This window comes from Sebastes umbrosus, chromosome 22, assembly GCF_015220745.1.
Source record: "Sebastes umbrosus isolate fSebUmb1 chromosome 22, fSebUmb1.pri, whole genome shotgun sequence".
Classification (NCBI taxonomy): Eukaryota; Metazoa; Chordata; class Actinopteri; order Perciformes; family Sebastidae; genus Sebastes; species Sebastes umbrosus.
The window spans coordinates 11,799,421-11,819,047 of NC_051290.1; the positions used below are offsets into that span (position 1 = coordinate 11,799,421).

The 19,627-nt window shown below is 38.3% G+C and overlaps 1 protein-coding gene across 1 annotated transcript in view; it reads right to left on the bottom strand.

The window, feature by feature from the left end:
- Positions 1-19,627, bottom strand: part of actn3b (actinin alpha 3b) — a 41,333-nt gene that overhangs the window by 11,334 nt on the left and 10,372 nt on the right. The window contains exons 2-8 of the mRNA XM_037759365.1: positions 6,809-6,923; positions 5,554-5,673; positions 4,530-4,616; positions 2,607-2,694; positions 2,290-2,368; positions 803-884; positions 161-246 (exon numbers count right to left, since the gene is read on the bottom strand). Coding sequence (XP_037615293.1) covers positions 161-246; positions 803-884; positions 2,290-2,368; positions 2,607-2,694; positions 4,530-4,616; positions 5,554-5,673; positions 6,809-6,923 — 657 coding nt within the window. The remainder of the gene's footprint in view (positions 1-160; positions 247-802; positions 885-2,289; positions 2,369-2,606; positions 2,695-4,529; positions 4,617-5,553; positions 5,674-6,808; positions 6,924-19,627) is intronic.

Sequence of the window (19,627 nt, forward strand, 5' to 3'; positions counted from 1 at the left end):
CACATTTAGTCATTACGATTGCTGCTATATCATGTTTATCAATTAAAAAGTGATTTGATGAAACAGTTCCACTGTTATAAACAAAGCAACAAAGAGCCTTTCCAAATATTAAACTATAGAACATATATTACTATAACATGAAAATAAAATATCATCTGACCTGCTCAGCGCCAGCGAAGGCGTGGTAGAAGCAGGACACGTAGGTCATGATGGCCTTCTCATCAGGTTTGGGTGTGTTCACAATATCTGAGAGAGGGAAATGGTATCTTATTATAATATTAGGTTTTTAACAGCCATCCCTAGCGACGAAAAAAACCCACACATTAAGTCAAATTATTATACCAAATGTGTCATTTATTGTGTCACCTTAGTATTTTAAAGCAGCTCTGTTAGTTGGATTTTAAAAAAGTATTATGAAAAATAAATTTATATCCATCCTTTTTTCAATTTAAAATGTGAAAATAAAAATGACAAAATGATTACCAGCATAAATGAAAGAACATTATGATTTACCGTTGTATGCATGAGTCATTTTAGCCATTTTGCATAAAAAGAAAACTCATATTTCTGAGGTCAGAAGCATAAGTACTTAGATAGATGCTTTTAAAGTGATTTATGCATAATTTATTTGAATGCTGTTGGTTGAATTTTAAGTACAAAGGACTTCTCGTCCTTGTACCATCTGCAAACATGTAGTGTACTTTGCTGCAGTGGAGGTGGAGGTGTCAGACACAAGTTTCTGCAGAGGTTTGTCATTCTGATTGTTTTTTCAGGATTTAGTTCCACAGTTTCACAGCCTCACCTTCAGCGTCAAGCATCTTGGGGATGTCCAGGAACTTCTCAGCCACCTCGAAAGCAGTGTTCAGGTTACCAATAGGGTCATCCTACAGGCAGACACAATTACTGTCAGACACGCACATGTAGGACTGCACTGCACCGACAATAAGACATGAATCATAATAACGGCCTGTACTAAATCAATCAAACAATGTTTAAATCTGAGAGAATTTTCAGCAGTATTTTCCAAGCAAACAAGTGTTTGGATCTCTTTTTGTTTCATTCTTCTGTTGTTTCAAACACCTGTCAAAACATTTTTAGCTTTGCTATTTGACCACAGTGAAAAGGAACAAAGCACTGAAGGAAACAAACCACTTTTGTTCTATTTTGTACATGTTCAAATTGAAATATTCACATTTTCAGCACAGAATATCAGACTTTAATCCCAACGTACTGGTATTGACATCTACTTCTAAAATCGGGCCAACAATACACTAGTATATGACTTGTTAGCACTGCAAATATGAGCCACTGGCTTACGTATAAGGCTCTTTATACATGAATTTATACATGTAGGATACAAAATCTTTTGTATCACATCTACAAAAGATTTGACATTGCAACTAAGGCTGTAAAAGTTGACGCAATAATAATGCGTTAACGCATTCGTTTCAACGACACTCATTTCTTTAACACATTAACGCAATTCGCGATTTTTAGGTTGTTGTGGGCTCAGTTTTAAATTTAGAGTGAGGATATTAGTAACATATGAAACTAAAAAACCGAAGGAGTCCATGGGTACCAACCATGTCATGCTAGCTTAGGAGGAAGGATAAATAACGCTCTAAACTTACGCTAAATTTTGGCAAAAACTGGCATGGCTATTTTCAAAGGGGTCCCTTTACCTCTGACCTGAAGATATGTGAATGAAAATGGGTTCTATGGGTACCCACGAGTCTCCCCTTTACAGACATGCCCACTTTATGATAATCACATTCAGTTTGGGGCAAATCATAGTCAGGTCAGCACACTGACACACTGACACTGATTTTCAATAATAAATATATACATACATTTACATAAAGCATATTTGCCCACTCCCATGTTGATAAGAGTATTAAATACTTGACAAATCTCCCTTTAAGGTACATTTTGAACAGATAAAAAATGTGTGATTAATCACGATTAACTATGGACAATCACACGATTACATATTTTAAACAATACACAGCCCTAATTGCAACATTATGTTTGCACTGGGTTATCACATACTAGACTGCATAGCTTGCAGACACACTGTTCATAGTACAGAGCATTTTCACAGAATGTCACTTGAAATGCAAAGAAACTGAGTACTGAAATATAAGATATAATATAATATAATATAAAAGTTCTATGAACAGATTCAAAAGGACTGATCAGTATCAAACATCTTAATTCAGCATGAAGAGAGAAAATAAAGCAAATCAGAGGAGGAGGAAAACGAGAAAAAAGAAAAGAAGGACAGGGCACCTTTCTCAGTTTGGAGTAGTCAATGAGGTCAGGTCTGTGTCTGTGGATGAGGGCACACAGAGCCAGGCCGTCCTTCCAACTGAGCCACGAGAAGAGGAGGAGGAGGATCACATGAATGAAAAGTGGGAAAAAAGAAGTTTCAGAGAAGATTCATGAGACAAACGAGGATGAAGAAGGAAAGAGGTAGATAACAAAACAAGATAAGGAAGGGTGTTAAAGGTAGGGTGAAGGATGTTACATTCAAACACAAAGAGTAAATAAACAAAAACATGGTTGCACTTCCCTGTTCATGCCACAGTTCGGCGTTGTAGACCTACCTGATGTGGAAGTTCTGCACGTTGACGTTCCTGTAGGGGGCAGTCTTCCTCTGGCACCACAGCAGCAGACCTTCCTTAGCAGAGGTCTCTGGAAAAGGTAAAGGGAGAGAGATGGTGAGCATTGTAACACAGACGAAAGAAAAAAAACTATTTTATTTAAGCATTATTATTTTTTAAAAAGGATGGAATACAGGGTCTATTCAGAGAGGTGGATTGAATGGTGAAAAGTGAAGATGTAAAAAAGCCTACATGGTTAGGATCAAGATCTGGTATGATCATTTCGTCTGTAGCGGATATACTTGTCTGTTTACGGTAAACAAACTTTACTTTTAAAGTCAATCTAGTGCAGACGTTTCCTGCTCTAGTGGAGTGAAGAGGCGTTATGAGAGGTTAGAAGGAGGTTGATGGCAAAGGAGGATACGACAGCAGAAGATATTGAGGAGCAGGAGCAATAAAAGGAGAGCTAAAGAAGATGAAGGTGAGGGTCAGAGGTGTGAGGAAGGACAGGGTGAACAAGGTCTGAGTCCTTATAAACAAGAATTTATTGAGAGCTGACCTGCCTGACAACATGAAGGTAGGTGCAGATGAAGTTCAGGGAAATGTGTTATGGACTGAATAATAGAGTCTGATTTACTGCACACAAGTATACAACAAATCGCACTTTGAGAGGATGCAGAGCTTGCTGACCCGAGACTTTGATCACACACGTGACTCATGTGTGAAACTCTACATGTAAATGAGCAAAGTGTGTATAATTTGAATGTGTTCTTGTGATGTTTGAAGTGTGAAATTTCTTGACTTTTATGCCACTTCAAAACAGAAGAAGTATTCAGTGTGCGTTTTGTAGAAACGGCGAGAGAAAAACTGATTTTGCTCCACTTTATTAGAGTGTGAGATTGTGATTGACACAACAAAGACAAATGTAAAACTGTGTCTGTATGTTGTGCTCATATAACAGACATGGTGATTATAGTCAGTGAGCTTCAATCGTGTCAAAAATCACCTAATGTCATAATTAAAGTGTTACAATTGGTCTCATTTGGACTCATTTTTAACATTTAAAGGAATAGTTTCACAGTTTGGACTCATTTGCTTTCTTGCCAGTAGTTAGATGAGAAGATCGATACAATATCGGTCTGTTACGTGTGAAGCTACAACCAGCTGTCGGTTAGCATAGCTTAGCTTAAAGACTGGAAACAGCTAGCCTGGATCTGTCAAAAGTAACAAAATCCATCTACCAGCACCTCTAAAGCTCATCAATTAACACATTATATTTAGTTTGTTTAATTCGTACAAAAACCAAAGTGTAAAAATGACAAGTTCCTTTAACCATTAAACCCCTTTAACTCTGCAATAGAAATGGTCCGCTAGTGCTTATTGTGATGTCATTTCTTTGAGTACCTTCAAATGCTTCATAAGCCCTAAAATCTGTACAACCTAAGCTAAAAGGTTACAAGTCAATAAACCATAATAATTGACAAAAGTATTGAAATTGTCATAAATTAAAAAAATACAAAAATCTGACTTTGTGAATGTAGAAATATGAACAAAATATTTCTTAACACGCCATAAGTTATTTGAACTACACCCATTTTTTAGTTTTTGAGATCGAGTGCAAAGGTGTTTTAATAGTTTCATTACGTTCCGCACGTAACATAATGATGTCATCATGGGCGAACAACGTGATGATACGAAATACAGAAGCCTTAGCGTTCTGCTGCAAAAAGAATGAATGCTCTAGCTTTAATGGGTTTTATTTTAGGTCAATATAAACAGGATTATGCAACCAATGATCTCTCGCGGCTGCCAAAGATTAAAACCCTTTAACACAAACATGTGTGACTTTAAGTTGTTTTTAATGTTAAATTTGGATTCTATTACAAAAGTCAATGTTTATGTAGACACACACACACACATACACACCTTCCACAGAGATGTCCTGGATGGCAAAGCGCAGGATGATGGTCCAGATCATACCAAGAGTCATCTTCCCGTTACCGTCAACAATTTCTGTAATAAAAAGTATTAAAGAAAAAAACACACATACACACAAACACATTATTAATCATTGCAATTGACAAAATATAAAAGGCCTTTCAGCCATAAACGTTCTGTCTGCTATTGAAGTTTAATTGTACGCCTTTTGAGGCTGTTGCTGTTGAGACAAATTGAATTTCACGCAGCCTGAAGGCTCAAAAGAATCTCGACTGCAATTAGAGTGAAGAAAATGTAAGTAAAATAAAGTCACATGGATATTTACTAACTGCTTTTGAAGTGCTGTGATGTGAATGTTTGAGGTTAGACTGACTAAACGCAGCGGGGTAAAAACTGTTCAGACTCAATCCGATTTAGAAGGCTAACAGACAAAATCTCAGCATTAACATTTTATTTAAATGTCAAATAGGAACATTTTCACTGCTCGAAAAATACTCTAGTTCAGTTACTGTTATTGCCATTTTATCTCTTCAGTTCTCACACTACAGTATCTCTCTACTGTCTTTATTATATCTAATTTGCAGCAATTTTCCTGTAGATCTCTCAAATTGTATTCAATAATAAATAAATGTTATTTATTTTAATTTGTTTGAGTTTTATGTATCTTATGTAATTAAGTCAATAAAATGGCAGAAAAGGTGTTTGATCCAGGATAGCTTCAAATGTGTGGAGTAAAGTATTTTAGAATAAATTAAAACACTTGTGTATTGTAGCTAGTTCCTCATGCTTGTTCCCAGTAGGGTGATCTGTAGTTTATTTTCCTGTCACTGACTAATCTCATCTGAATTCTCATGATGCTGTGAACTTCACCAGCCATCTGGTGCTCAAACAATAGGTCCAAGAAATGCAAATATAGTGTGACCTTGGTATATTAATTAAAAGAGACGAAAATAGGTACTAGAGGGAGGAAAACAATAAAAGGGAACGTTGTTAGTCAAAGCGGGACTCTCACCCTCAGCACCGATAGACACCAGCTTGACCCCCTTGCTGCAGATGAAGTCCAGGGCTTTATTCACGTTGGCGATCTTGTGGAAACGCATCTTGCCTTTGTCGGGTTTGGGCAGCCTCTCGCCTGAAAGTAAAGAAAAAATTAATTTACTACGGCTCGCTACAGTTTCTAAAATATGAGGATTTGCTGGTTCTTGGACTGTTGGTCAAAGTAACACATTTGAAGACATTCGGCTCTGAATAATAGTGATGGACATTTTCTACAATTTTCTGACATTTTATAGGCCAAACAACTCATCGATTAAACGAGAAAATGATCACCAGGGTTAGTCTTTCAGTGATGTACTGAACAGAGTATATTGTTTAAGATCAGGCTTCCAGAAAAAAAAACGCTTTTCATAAAACAACCTGCACAATATTTATGTCTTTTGGCTATCAATCCTATGGGTGATGCAATAGTAGGACTGTGCTTTGGCAAGAATCTGGCGATACGATACGATACGTATCATGATACAGGGGTTATGATTCAATACATCACGATAAATTGCGATACTGTATACAGGAAAACTGTTGTATAAAGAACACACCATCATCTGCATAAAATCTGAGAACATTTTTATGCAATCAGAACAGTAGGATCTGCATATTTATTACAGTCCCTGTAACATCCAACATTACAGCACTACTTTGAGAGGGCTCATACACTGAGAGAGCGCGTATCTTTGCAAATTAAATCAAGTATTGACTGAGTTAATCTTTGCATCTAAACTATTAATTAAAAATCAATAGTGTTTTTGAGAATCAATACAGTATCACAAAATATAATATCGCCATACTCAATATTTTCTTACACCCCTATATAATAGTAGGTGTAATAGATGTTTGTTTTCAATAACTGGATTAAAATTGACTGTATATCACCTGTGTTGTTTAGAAGTGTCACCCTGTATCTCTGACATTACTATAATGAGTAAAATGTTACCATAACTGAGAAGAATTCTGGTTAAAAAAAACAGACAATTTCCACTCTAATTATGTCTTCAGCATTTAAGAGATCATATGCATCAGTTATTAAATCTAAAATAATCATTTAAAATGATAAACTGATGAAAATGTCTCTTCTCTACAAAGAAAATGACAAAAAGCAGCAAAAAATCTGATCTGAGGAGTTTCCAGACATCAGTATATCATGGAGGAATATCATCCATCATGACTCAGTAAGTAAACAACAGATGTGTGTGTGTGTTGATGAGATCTACCTGATATGACCTCCAGCAGCAGCATGAGTTTGAGGCCATTCCTGAAATCTTCTTCAATGTTCTCAATCTGTGTCCCGGCCTTCCTCAAGTGGGAGTTACACCAAGCTGTGAAGGTCTGAGAGAGAGGAGAGAGGAGAGAGAGAGGGTCACACTGTCACCTATCTGACTGGAGGACAAATACATTCACACTGACAGCAAACACTATGACTATACCTGCTACACACACGCAAGAATAAAGCCTGTAACAAACACACACACACACATATGTACACACAGCTTGATGTTTCCCTTTTGACAGCGGGGTTAAAACTGCTTAGCAAGGCCTCAACTGTCCACTTCAATTTGTGACCTTATTATCGCTGTGGCTGCTGACGGTGAGAGCGCACAGAAGACATTTATGTCTGTTGACTCAACAGTCCTGAACCAGCTGAAACTGACTTCTGGTTGATATTATTATTTAGTTTGTTTGTTCATTGTTGTTCGTTTGTCTTCTTTTTGGGAAATCATCCTATGCCTGTGGCAAATCACTAGATGAATACGAAAAAACACTGACTACGTTTACATGCACACTAATATTACACTATTGTTCCGAATATGACAATATTCCGAAATGGATACGGGTCATGTAAACAGCTTATTTTCCAAATTAGGCCTTATTCTGAATGGAGCATTTTCCGATTAAGACATGTGGGATATGCCGATATTATTCAGGTTTTAGGAGCATCCTTTGGACATACATACAGCTCATTCAGAATATGCATCTCAATTGGGGGTTTTACGTCAGTTTGCGACACACGGCCTCTTGAGACCTATATATCAACAGGTTTTTGGATGTGTGCAAATATCGCAATGCCAACCTTTTCAAGAAGATGGCTGAAGGAATGAAAGAGGGAGGCTGTGTTCGCACGGTCCAGCAAGTCCGCCACCGTTTACGTTAATCAGAGAATGCACGGCTGCATGTAAACGGGAATATTAGCGGAATATTAATTTTCATTAGCCATGTAAATAACTTAGTAGGATCATATCTTTTTCGGAATAAGGGCAAAAACTGGACTATTTTGTGAATGTAGTGCAGTCTTTTGTTTTATAAGATAACAACATTCACTTTAAACATCCGTTACTTGATAAATGATTATTTAATTGTCAGAAAATTAATAAATAATGTTTTTTTCTACAATATTTTTTATCGGATTTTATGTTTTGGTAACAAAGTAAATCAGACAAACTTAGAGAAATGAGCACACAAGAATAATATTACATGGAAATATGAATAAAAAACAAACAAGGCAATAACAATGCCTGTTACTTTCGTTTCTGGTGCAACGTCACCAGTAAATAAACAATTTCCAGCCAGTAGATGTGTATAAATTTGCAAGAAAAATAACTTTTAATGTGATTAATGCAGGAATGCCGGTAAAGCGGTGTGCATTGGTCTCCTAACATACAGTATCTGTTCTCCACAACTGCTTTATACTTTATGAAAAGCCTTTCTCTGAAGGTCATTAACTTCATCAACAGATCTGCTAAACTGCAGCCTCCGATGTGCCACGTCAGGGCGCAGTGTCGTTGCGCATCGCCGTCCACCGTGTTTACCTTCATTAAATCATGTACACATGACCACACACACCTCTGCACACTTCAGACCGGTCGGCTAGAACTCGGTACTCGGCCTGTTTATTAGGGGTGGGGGAAAATATCAATACAGCATAGTATCGCGATATTATTCAAACTATTAACCTCTTAATAAGCCCGTCGGCTGCTATTCTGTCTTTCAGAGGATGTAGCTGGCTCAAAAAAGTTTAAAGCTGATTTAAAGCTAGAGTGACAAGTACCCCTACTGTTTATACTTTTTAAATGCAACACAAGACACAGTAGACCTAAGGATGAAAAAGTATTGATTGATGAGATCATGACCTATTTTTCCATTATTCATTTCTATTGCCATTGTACTAATTAACTGTTTGACAGACAAACAACAGGTCATGGTGCCGCCTATGCTAGAATACATCATTCAAGTATACTGTGATGAGTCTATTAGTGTAATAGCTCTAAGCCAGGAAGTTACCTGCTATAAAATCCTGTATTTGGTCCTAATTCTGTGTCTGTGTGGAGCATTTTGCAAGAGCAGGTGCTGCGTCTTTCAAAAGCCAGATCTCTCATTTTAGAAACCAAACTGTTCATTTAGGTGAATGCCGCTGTGCGTAATGGGCAGAATGCAGACGGTGATGTAAATGGCTCTCAGCCGCTGAGTGCTTGCTTTCGGTCTGTCTGGAAAATTGCCTAATGGCGTCGGCCGTGCACGTCGGGGACAATTCAATTGGTTCCATCAGGCCATTCAATCAATCTCTGAATGGTATTTTGAGAGGCTTTCATGGTGTTTAGCTTCAAATGTGAATATGGGATGTGTGTTCACATTTAACGAGTGCGAGTGTGTGTGAGGGCTGCTACTGTAGAGCCAAAACTTTGCCAGCGTTTGGAGGATGTGTGGGTGCAGGAGCAGAATAAGTACATGAGTTAAATAACTAACTACAGATGATGGTGTGGGTGGAGTGAGGAGAGAGGGACTGAGCGGAGAGAGAGATGTATAAATTAGCAACGAACCACGGTTTGTGCTCAGTAGGTGAGAGCATAAATTTTCCGTTACAGCAGAGAACATTTAACACTCTGGAAATCACAATGTATATGTCCTTGTACAGTATGTGGGTGTATGGTTACATCTGCGTGTGCGCTTCCGTGTCTATCGCCTGCACTCGAGTGTGACTGTAGATCTACATGGGTGGACAGAGAAGCAAAGCAGCAGAGACAGACAGGGAAGAGATGGTGACAGGGAGAGAAACTGGTGTTTTTGACAGAGAGAAACCACACTAGTGACTGCGTGGGAGAACGTCGAGACATAATGTAAGGAGACACTATAGTACATATATATAACAACAACAACTATACAATATACAATTTTTTAGGGATGTCCTCGACCCAAGAAATTATTAGTCGACTAACACTCATATGATTTGGCGACTAATTAATTAATTAATTAATGCTCATAAGTTTCTTAGAAATAAGTCATTCAGCATGGATATATATCATATTTGTGAAAAGCAGCATAGAAATGCTGTTAAGTATCTAGAGTTACAGGTGATCTTTTTATTATGTAATCTTGATTCGCCCTCTTTCTATTAACATTTGCAGAGCAGTGGCCAGCGGTGGAGTACAATAAATACAATTTTGAGATACTTGTACTCTGCCTGAGTATATCCATTTTATGCTTTATGGGAAATATAGTACTTTTTATTCCACTGCATTTATTTGAGACCTGATGTTACTTTGCAAACAAGTATTTTATATACACATAAATATATGAACATTTCATAAAATAAGATGTCTTATTGTAGATTAAAACATCTAAATGTATATAAACTAGCGAGATCACGAGACCAGAAATTTAGCAATTGATACCAGTACCGGTGAAATTCCACGATTTCTCGATACCAATTTGACACCACGGTAAAAAACAAAAGTAAAACAATAAATCCCAGGTACTTCAACATGCACTCCTTTATTAGCATTTGTATTCTGGTTTTTGTTAGGAAGTTAAACAGGTCATAATTATCTCTCTATTATCTATTTTATATTGCTGTGAAAACATCTTCAAACAACTGGATTTTATTCAAGTTTCTCACCAAAAACGAAATTTTATAAGATTACATTTGGACACATCATGATAGTGCTTTACTTTACCTTTGCCCAATATTCATTTTACTGAATAGAGCCTGAATGCATCATAATTTATACCACTTAACTAGCGCTCATCCTGCCGATTTCAACACAGATTTGTTGTTTACAGTGTAGCATTATGAGGGAAAAATAGGGTATGGACACGTCGATAGTGAGTTTACTGGGTCCCAAACATATTTTTTATCGTCCCCGGGACAACGTTAGTCTCAAGTCCTGTACTGTAAAAAAACAAGTACCGTCACATTTACAGAATTTTGGCATCGACTTCGTATCGAACTTGGCTCTTGTGACATCCTTACGTTGGAGTACAATAAATACAATTCTGAGGTACTTGTACTTTGCTTGAGTATGTCCATTTTATGCTTATGAGAAATATTGAACTTTTTATTCCACTATATTTATTTGACACCTGTAGTTAGTTTGCAGTATTTTATATAGACAAATATTTGATCATCTTATAAAATAAGAGGTCTTTTACTTGTAAAGAAGCATCTCTATATTGTAGTATTGGTACTTTTCCTTTAGTAGATTCTGAATACTTCTTTTACTACTGGCAGTTGCTGATGGGAACATGCCGAGTTGCATTTTCTTCCACAAACTTCTTTCAACATTTGCCCATCATTTAGACAGCAAAAATACATTGTCCCGTCTGTAAAACATTTCTCTGATACAAACTGAATTTCCGAATGTGAAGGCCAAAGGAAGACACTTGTAGAAAGAGAAAGAGAGAGGCAGTGAAGTGGAGAAGAGAGAGGAGTGACAGGAATGCCCAGGCCCTGGTGTAATTTGATGTAAGGGTCTGGAGAGGAGAAGAGGCCGCCTGCCCAACCAGCCGGGGTCCCAGCAGGTGCTCGTCTCCTTTGCCATGCATGACCAAATTTAGACAGGCTCCTAATCCAGCACACACGAGGCCACAAGGCCAAGCCGGAGAGGAGACGAGAAGGTGTAAGAAGGAGAAAGGAGGTAGGAAGCCGAAGGAGCCAAAGGAGCTGGGAGGAGGGGGGTGGGTGGAGGCTAAATTAGGTAGAAGAGGGGGTGGGGGGTGGGAGAAAAGACTGAAAAGTGAAGGGGGGTGGTGGAGGAGGGGGTCGGCGGAGGCTAAATCGGGTTGCTATGGGACACCACCGGACAGCTGAGAAGGCAGGATTCCTGAGGTGAACTGTAAGAGTCCAAGAAGGAGAGAGAGAAGAGAAGGAAGGAACTGATTGAAGAATACGACGACGTATAAAATAATAACTGGAGAAAGTGTGAGTAAGATGAGAGCGGTGAAACCTTCGCCGACATCAAAGGAGGACTGTTAGAAACTAAACTGCCGGTAATTGAAATCAAGGATTCACTTATTAACCTAATAAAGCTGCAGATACAAACATAATCCAGGATTCATTAAATCCACTACTTGACAGAACACCGCAGGATAAAAAAAAACAATTATCTGCCATACCTAGGACGGCTAAAGCTATTATTTCCAGTCCTCTGCATGTAATGCTCTATTATCTCATCCCTTGGGTTTGTTTTAATGCCTGTGGTGGTCTACGGAGTCCACCGGCATGAAGTCACCCTCCATCCTGGCATCATCCCCTCCTTCTTCTCCTCTGTCTGTCCACACCTGTCGGTCTGGCCTGGCTCGGCCGGGGCCTTTTTACAGGTCCTTCTTGTAAAATGAGGTCACAGTGGCCCAGCTGAATGCCTGTCATAACTACGGCCCCCCAAGGGGAATCAGGGCTGCTGACCCTCAATACAGCTGACACGCACATGTTCCCACAGAAACACACACACACATCCCTCTTCCCATCTGAACGGGCTCCGAGCTCTTAATAATGTCTGCTAGCTCGGCTGTCCGTCAAAGAGCTGATGCAACCGCAGCACTGCCTGGAGTTACCGCTGCCGGCCTCAGAGGGGAAGCCGTGAGCAAGATACAGTTTCTGAACAGACCTGCTCAATATCTGCACTTCATGTTTGATCTCAGCAAAGCCCTGATGTAGTCTGGTTAGAGTAGAAACTAAGGTGGAAGATGTTAATATTAAACAACAAGGAGTTTTTCCAAAGTGTTGCCTTGTGTCAATATCAGTTTGCCGTCTTGGTTCAAACTACGGAGCCTCTGTGTTGTTGTACAGTAGTGTTCATATTGAATAGATCTGTTCCGTACAATGTGATTGGCTGGTGCCTTTATTTGCAGTTAGAAAGCTAAAAAAAAAAAATAACATCACTTTTTCGCCGTGTGATATTCGCGTTCTGTGTGAAAGTATTCATGACAAAAACAACAGTTAGAAAAAAATACATATTGTGCCTTAATCGCATGAAAAAAAAACGCCCCTGGTGTGTGAAGACCTTAAGCCATATCCATTGGTCATAACATGGTTAAAGTTTTGTTTTTTTTAAATAAAATAAAACACTTTGTTCTGCATAAACTATAGTTCTTGTACTTCTGCGGAGAATTCCAAGAAATATGACATGAATATCTTAAAATTGATAAGTAAAAAAAAGGGGACTGATTGGGCAAATTTGATGGAGCGAATAACAAACATAAGGGGAAACATTGTATAATCATTGTATTGATAAATCAAGACACAATTATTTGACCTATATGCTGAAAAAAATCTACTTTTTCTATTCTTCTCAATTGTTGTTGTTGCTTTGAAATCATGATTATGTACATTGATGATCTGGGGGTGAAATAAAAGAAAAGACAACTTTGCACATAGCTTGTGCTGCAGAATATAAACTACAACCACCAGAGACATTTGTGGTTTATTTTTATTTGGTGTCAATTCTCTGAATAGGATCATTTTGTGTGTGCATGATTTAAAATTTAAAATAAATCTTTCATTATGAAGTCAAGACTACATTGCTCCTTGGTTGACTGGCTGCTGTCTCACCTGGGATTAGATTATGCTTTCACCTGTGTAGGGGCGTAACGATACATCGATCTGGATCGATGATTCAATATCGTCAAAATGAAGTGAACATATCGATACATATCATGATGTTTAAGATATGCCCTTATTTTGAAATTCTCACTTTATATTTATTATTTTAAGAAGCATGACTTGTTTTTCATTCAAATGTCTGGAAGAGGTCAGTAATAATACAACTATCAAATCATATTTTAGTTGCTTCTTGTGAGTTGACAAAAATGTAACTGATTGTGTTAAATAGGCATATGATATGGTCTCATGCTGATCGCAGGCTCTTGAATAGAATCAAATCAAAATCAGATTGTGATATTGTATCGTTGTCCAAGGACCTGATATAATATCGTATCGTGATGAAACTGGGGATCTACACCCTTACTGTTGTGACATAACTTTAACCACAGTGTGAAGACACAAAATGACGTCCTGCAGTTGACCATCTTCCCGCCTCGCTGCTATGTTACAGGTATGAACCTCCCGCCCTCTCTGGTGCCAGTTCAACACATTAAACACACACACACTGTCAACACACACTCTTCAGCTGTGGCTGACCCGATGATTAGCCCAGAGTGAGTGTTACTCCTGCTATGTCAAGGTGCTCTTTACACTTACAGAGCTCAGTTTCTCTGTCTCGGACCTTAAAAAAAACACACATCAGACTTTACATTACAGCTAATTAGGTGGATAATTATAAACCTGCAGGACGGTCTTAATTTACACCTAACCTCTTTGAGATTCTCCCTCACTGGTGTCCAGTCTTTTGCCATCGAGGAGTGTGCAGATGTAATTACACAAGTCTTCAGTAGCTGATTTCCCTAATTAGCACCTTCAAATCAGGGACGGACGGTCTAATTAGGGAAATATGCTGGTGTAGTGTTCGTCTGGAATGAAAACTTGCATGCTGATCTCATCTGGCTTACAGGGAACACTGCCTGCACGTATCCATCTACAGTTCCCCATTATCTCTGCATAGCTTTGTGCTCAAATGTTTCCAGATTTGGTGCATTTTTTAGACAGAAAGCTACTGTAGTGAGTGAAAATATGAGGCATATGATGCAGAAAACAATAAAGCTTTTAAAAGGGCATAAATGCACTTCAAAAAATCTATTGTTATCCGAGTTAAGGATCTTAGAGAGCCCATGATGGACTAAGACAGGACACTTTTATTGCAGCTTTAAACATTAGCCCGTAATGACCTCCTTCTTTCAAGTTAGTTTAAATAAAAGTCCCGACGTAGCACTAAAGATGCACAGAGAGGTACTCTGTTTTATTCTTCTTCTACTCCCTCCTCTGTTATGTTTGAGCCCATAAACTCAGTATTTTAAGCGTATTTAATTCAACAATCTATGTAGAAAAATGTAAGAAAAATGCAATTTCCAGAGCATAAGCAGCAGAAAATCTGATAGTATTCTACTGTTGTGTAACGTGTCACTATGAATGAGCTGAGAACTGTATATCTGAAAGGGTTGAAGATAACATACAGCCGGTATATACACAGTATATGTGCCTTATCTCAATATAACACAGGTATTTGTATCTCACTGCCAGTGTAAAAATAGTTGGCCTGCCAAGGTTGACATGGCTGACTCCATTCACACCTGTCCACTACAGCTACCTTTGTCACACACACCTGTTCAGAAGTCACATATGCCAGAGAAATAAATCGCAGCCCATTCAGTGCACACAATAATAGAAGCACATAAAAACACTGACAAGCTCTTCTGTTTATAAGGTCACTATGTTTGATGCATGAAGACACACGCAATTTAACCAAGTAAGACCACAAATATAAATACACAGAATTTTTTTTTCAAAAGTAGATCTATAAATTGTATTAATGATAATGAAAAACAAATCACATATCATGAAGGTGTACTGTAACTGGGATATGAAGAAATACCAAAACCTATTTTCAACACATACTGTACACACAAAGCTCCTAAACTTAAACGATGCAAGTACCAGCTTTAAGCCAAAACCTGAAGCCACATTGTAATAGGGGTGGAGAAAAAAAAAAAGTCGATACAGCATAGTATCGCGATATTTTGCGTGAATATTTTATCGATAAACGGACATCAGGAATTGATCTTTTATGATTTAAACTATTAACCTCTCAACAATCCGACGGCTATTCTGTCTTTCAGAGGTTGTAGCGCGCCCAGTCTTAAAGCTATATGAAACTAGTAAACCTAAGTTATCAATTGGTACCAACCATGTTAGCTTGTCGGGAAGAACTCTAAATAACGCTCCAAAGTTATGCAAAGTTTTGTCGAGGAAAAACTGGCATGGCCATTTTCAAAAAGGTCCCTTGACCTCTAACCTCAAGATATGAGAATGAAAACTCTGAGATGAAAAGAGTGAGAACCGTATATTACTAGATAAAAGAGATGTTGATAAACTGCATAATTTGGAGTTAAAAAGGTAATAAATCATATATCTTATCGCAATAAAATGTTTAAAATCGCAATTGTGACTTGAGGAACGTGCTAACCTCATATTGTGGGGCCTCTGGTGATTCCCACCCCTACATTGTAATAACAGTTCCCTGATTTTGGACCACGGCCACTTCAGTCTTCTGTCTGACAGTAATAAGTGTGTGCACAGAGAAGGAAATATGCACCCTTCCCCCACAATGAAAGAAACTGCAGCTTCTAATGTCAACACACCAGAGGTCACAGGTAGTTATTAAAAACACAGACACAAGACACAAAGGGCTTCAGCTCCCCAGTCCTGTTATGCCAGCTCAGTTATTGGATTTTTTTAAGCAATAAGGATCCATTTCATCAAGGCTTTGAAAGAAGCCATCACTCTTTTTGCACCATTATATATTTTATAATGGTATTGGTTCTTTTAGGAATAAAGCAATTTATAAGTTGAGATTAAAAAAGTGCTATACAAATAAAAGTTGGCAGGATATAGGTTATACTGTAATTAATGTAGACTCATCCTCTACTAGAAGACAAACTTCAAGTATGTTTTTTCTTTTCAAATTCATATAAAATGCTGTAGATTATTTCACTCATTTAGTGTCGTTCACATTGTTGGCTGACATGCAACTTCCCGTTGTCATTGGCCACTCAAAGTCTCAGTGGGGCGCCGTGAACTGAACGAAGCTAAACAGACAGTAAGAAATGTAACAGGCTCTGTTCATCTGTCAGCAGATGACAGAGTGGAGGAAAAGAGCATAATTTGCTCATCTGTCAGAGCTGATGGAGCGAAACTGCTCCACTGCTGAGCTTCTACTCTTCAACTGTACTACCAGGAAAGAAAATCAAACATATAAAAACATTGATCCATCTGAGGCTTCCACAAAAAAGAGGGTGACAACAATATTCAAACAAAATGCCAATAACAGTTCTAAAAAAAACACTTTTCTAGATTTCGAACACATCTGAACTGTGGAAAACCAACACTGTGACAGCACTTATGTAAGTCCTCAACCGTAACACTTGTGACAGATTCAAAAAGCCGCCGTAAAGCCATGTTAGCTCTGAGTGGACAGACAAACACTCCCGATCAACACTTTTCATCTCAGAGCAAATGTCAAACAAAAAAAGCAACAGGAAACATGGAAAGTTTGCTGTGAATGTGACTTTTTGGACGATTACAGCCTCTGCTTGTCATGAGCACTGACGTTCGCAAATCTGCAGCGAAGTAGCAATTTGAAAACGCAGTGTGGTGCTGAATTTTATGATGTTGGACCAAAACGTGGGCGTTTTTCTATGCACCTCAAAAGGCGATATCTATAATAAGACCGAATAAAAGAGTTGAATATACAATGAAATCTTTTGGTATTAGTATGGATACCATGTCTGAGTTTCTGTATTGATACAACACTTTTTAAATATATACCTTGCTAAAAAGGAAGAAGAAGTTTTTCTATAAAACACTTTCTATTTTACTAAATAAAAGTCATCAAATGTGAAATGTCTGAAGACAAAATTAAATAGGGGAAAAATCAGGAGCCATCTGATAAAAGAATAATAAGGTAACAAGATTACTTGGCCAGACATTTGATGGTAGCTTCCAGTACTTGTGTCTGACATCACTTTCATACGTCAGAGGACTCTTGTAAACAACAATCGGCCTGAATTCCTCCACCGAGTTTCAACAGGCGATAAAGTGACAGGACCGTCGTGAAGGGAGAGGGGAGAGGAGTTACAACACACAACAGGTGGAGCCCCCACCCTCTCTCTCTCCCCCCTGACTCCCCCTCTTCTTACCCTTGTGGCCTTTAAATACCCCCACCCCTCAAACAGACCTGGAGCCCTGAACTTGGGCGCCACAGTGAGCCAATACCCCCACCCCAGCACACACCTCTAAAGGGCCAACCTGAACTCTCCTGCCCTGTGGACTCACCTCTAATCCCCCCATAATGTCTAAACAACTAAATTTGGTGACATCACATCTGTTGCTGCAGGTTTTATTACTATTTATCATTTTCAAATGGAACAATAGACTAAATCTGACGTCTTACAACCTGTGAAAACAAACATTATCTTAAGACTGTTGACGGAAGTACATTGTGGTTTTCTATTAACTAAAACTCTGAGTTAAACTAAAGGTCAGAGGTTTCCAACCACTAAATCTTGTGCAAGATGATTACAAAGATAAGAAAGATGGGAAAAATAAACTCTGCTTTGCAAAATGTTTTCTCTAATCTTTATTTTTTCATGCACGTTCAAAATATTCAAGTCAATCTAAGAAGGTAAAATCAGTTTTTCTACTCGCAAATCATAAATATACAAACAAGGGGTTGAGAGTAGATACTACTTTGCTTAAAAGGGTCACAAGGTGAAACTGTTGGGAGCTACTGACGTGTGCTGCGTTCCGTTTTCATAGGAAATCGGAAGTCGGAGCTGGGAATGACGTCACACCTGAGTTGACCGCGTTCCAGTACAACAAGTCGGAAAACTTAATGTGGTTTGCTCCAACCACGTTAGCCATACCAGTTGATAACAACGCATTACGCCAGTAATGTGTGTGCTTATAAACAGTATTTACTACAGCTGTTTTAGTGTTGACGCATGGAGCAGCCATGTTGGATTTTTAGGTTGGTGAGTTTTACAAAGAGGATTTTGTAGCGTCTTAGAATGAAACCTACTTGTCTTTAGGTGGAAAAACTGGCAAATGGAAGGTGACAAACTTATTCTTAGAAATTGCTACACTGAAAATGATACTCTTATCTATTAACATAAGGAACCACATGCAAAGGTCATCAGATTAATTAAAAATACAACACTGTGCAAGCATAGCATCAAACTTAATTGACTGAGTGACACGGTAATGGATGTTTCTATTTGGGTCCATTCAAGGTATTATAGAGGCATTCATTTATTTAAAATAATGTCATCTTACATAAGTAGGAGGAAACTATAAAGAAATAAAAAAGAGGAAATCAGGCAACTTCTTGGATATGATTCATTTTTTTTAAATACCGTTATCTCGAGATCACAAGTTAATTATGTCATTAACTCAAGAAAAAAAGCTTTATTATCTCAAAATAACAAGATGATTAACCCGAGATAACAGCATTAAACATTTTTTTGAATCATGTCGGTTTAGGGCTTCCATATTATTGAATATCAACAGGTCAATTCAGAAGGAAGCTTTCTCTTATCTAAATCTTCGTGAATATTATGTGAACAGTTACATTTTAGGCAGGTTAAACTGTAATTGAATAAATCCCCAACGTCAATTTATCAGCCTTCCTTTACACCTCTTCTCTATGAAGGATTAACGGGCTAATATCCCAGAGACCCCTCTGACAAACAAGGCCGCCACTGGCCACCAATGCAAGGCCCGAGTCCAAACCCATGGATTTATATCTGTGTTTAGAGGATAAAAGGCCTAGGACACCTCTTCTAGTCAAAGCGGGTGTGTATGTGTGTATCAACCGGTGCCAGATGCCAGAGAGATATACTGTGGGCACAAGGGATTTCAGCTGGTTAGAGAACAGGTGGAGCAGGTGATGAAAGACAACAGCCCTCCACCCACAAACACAGCGAGAACAATGCTAATGTTTTTCAGTTTTGTACAAACAGAATATAATATTAGGCTCCTTTCTGAAATGTATATCCACAATGCCAGGGCTGTGTTTACACATCAGATATCCCTGTGCGTCAACAACATCACCTGCAGCATTTTAATGTGACTATGAAGACATCTGACAAGT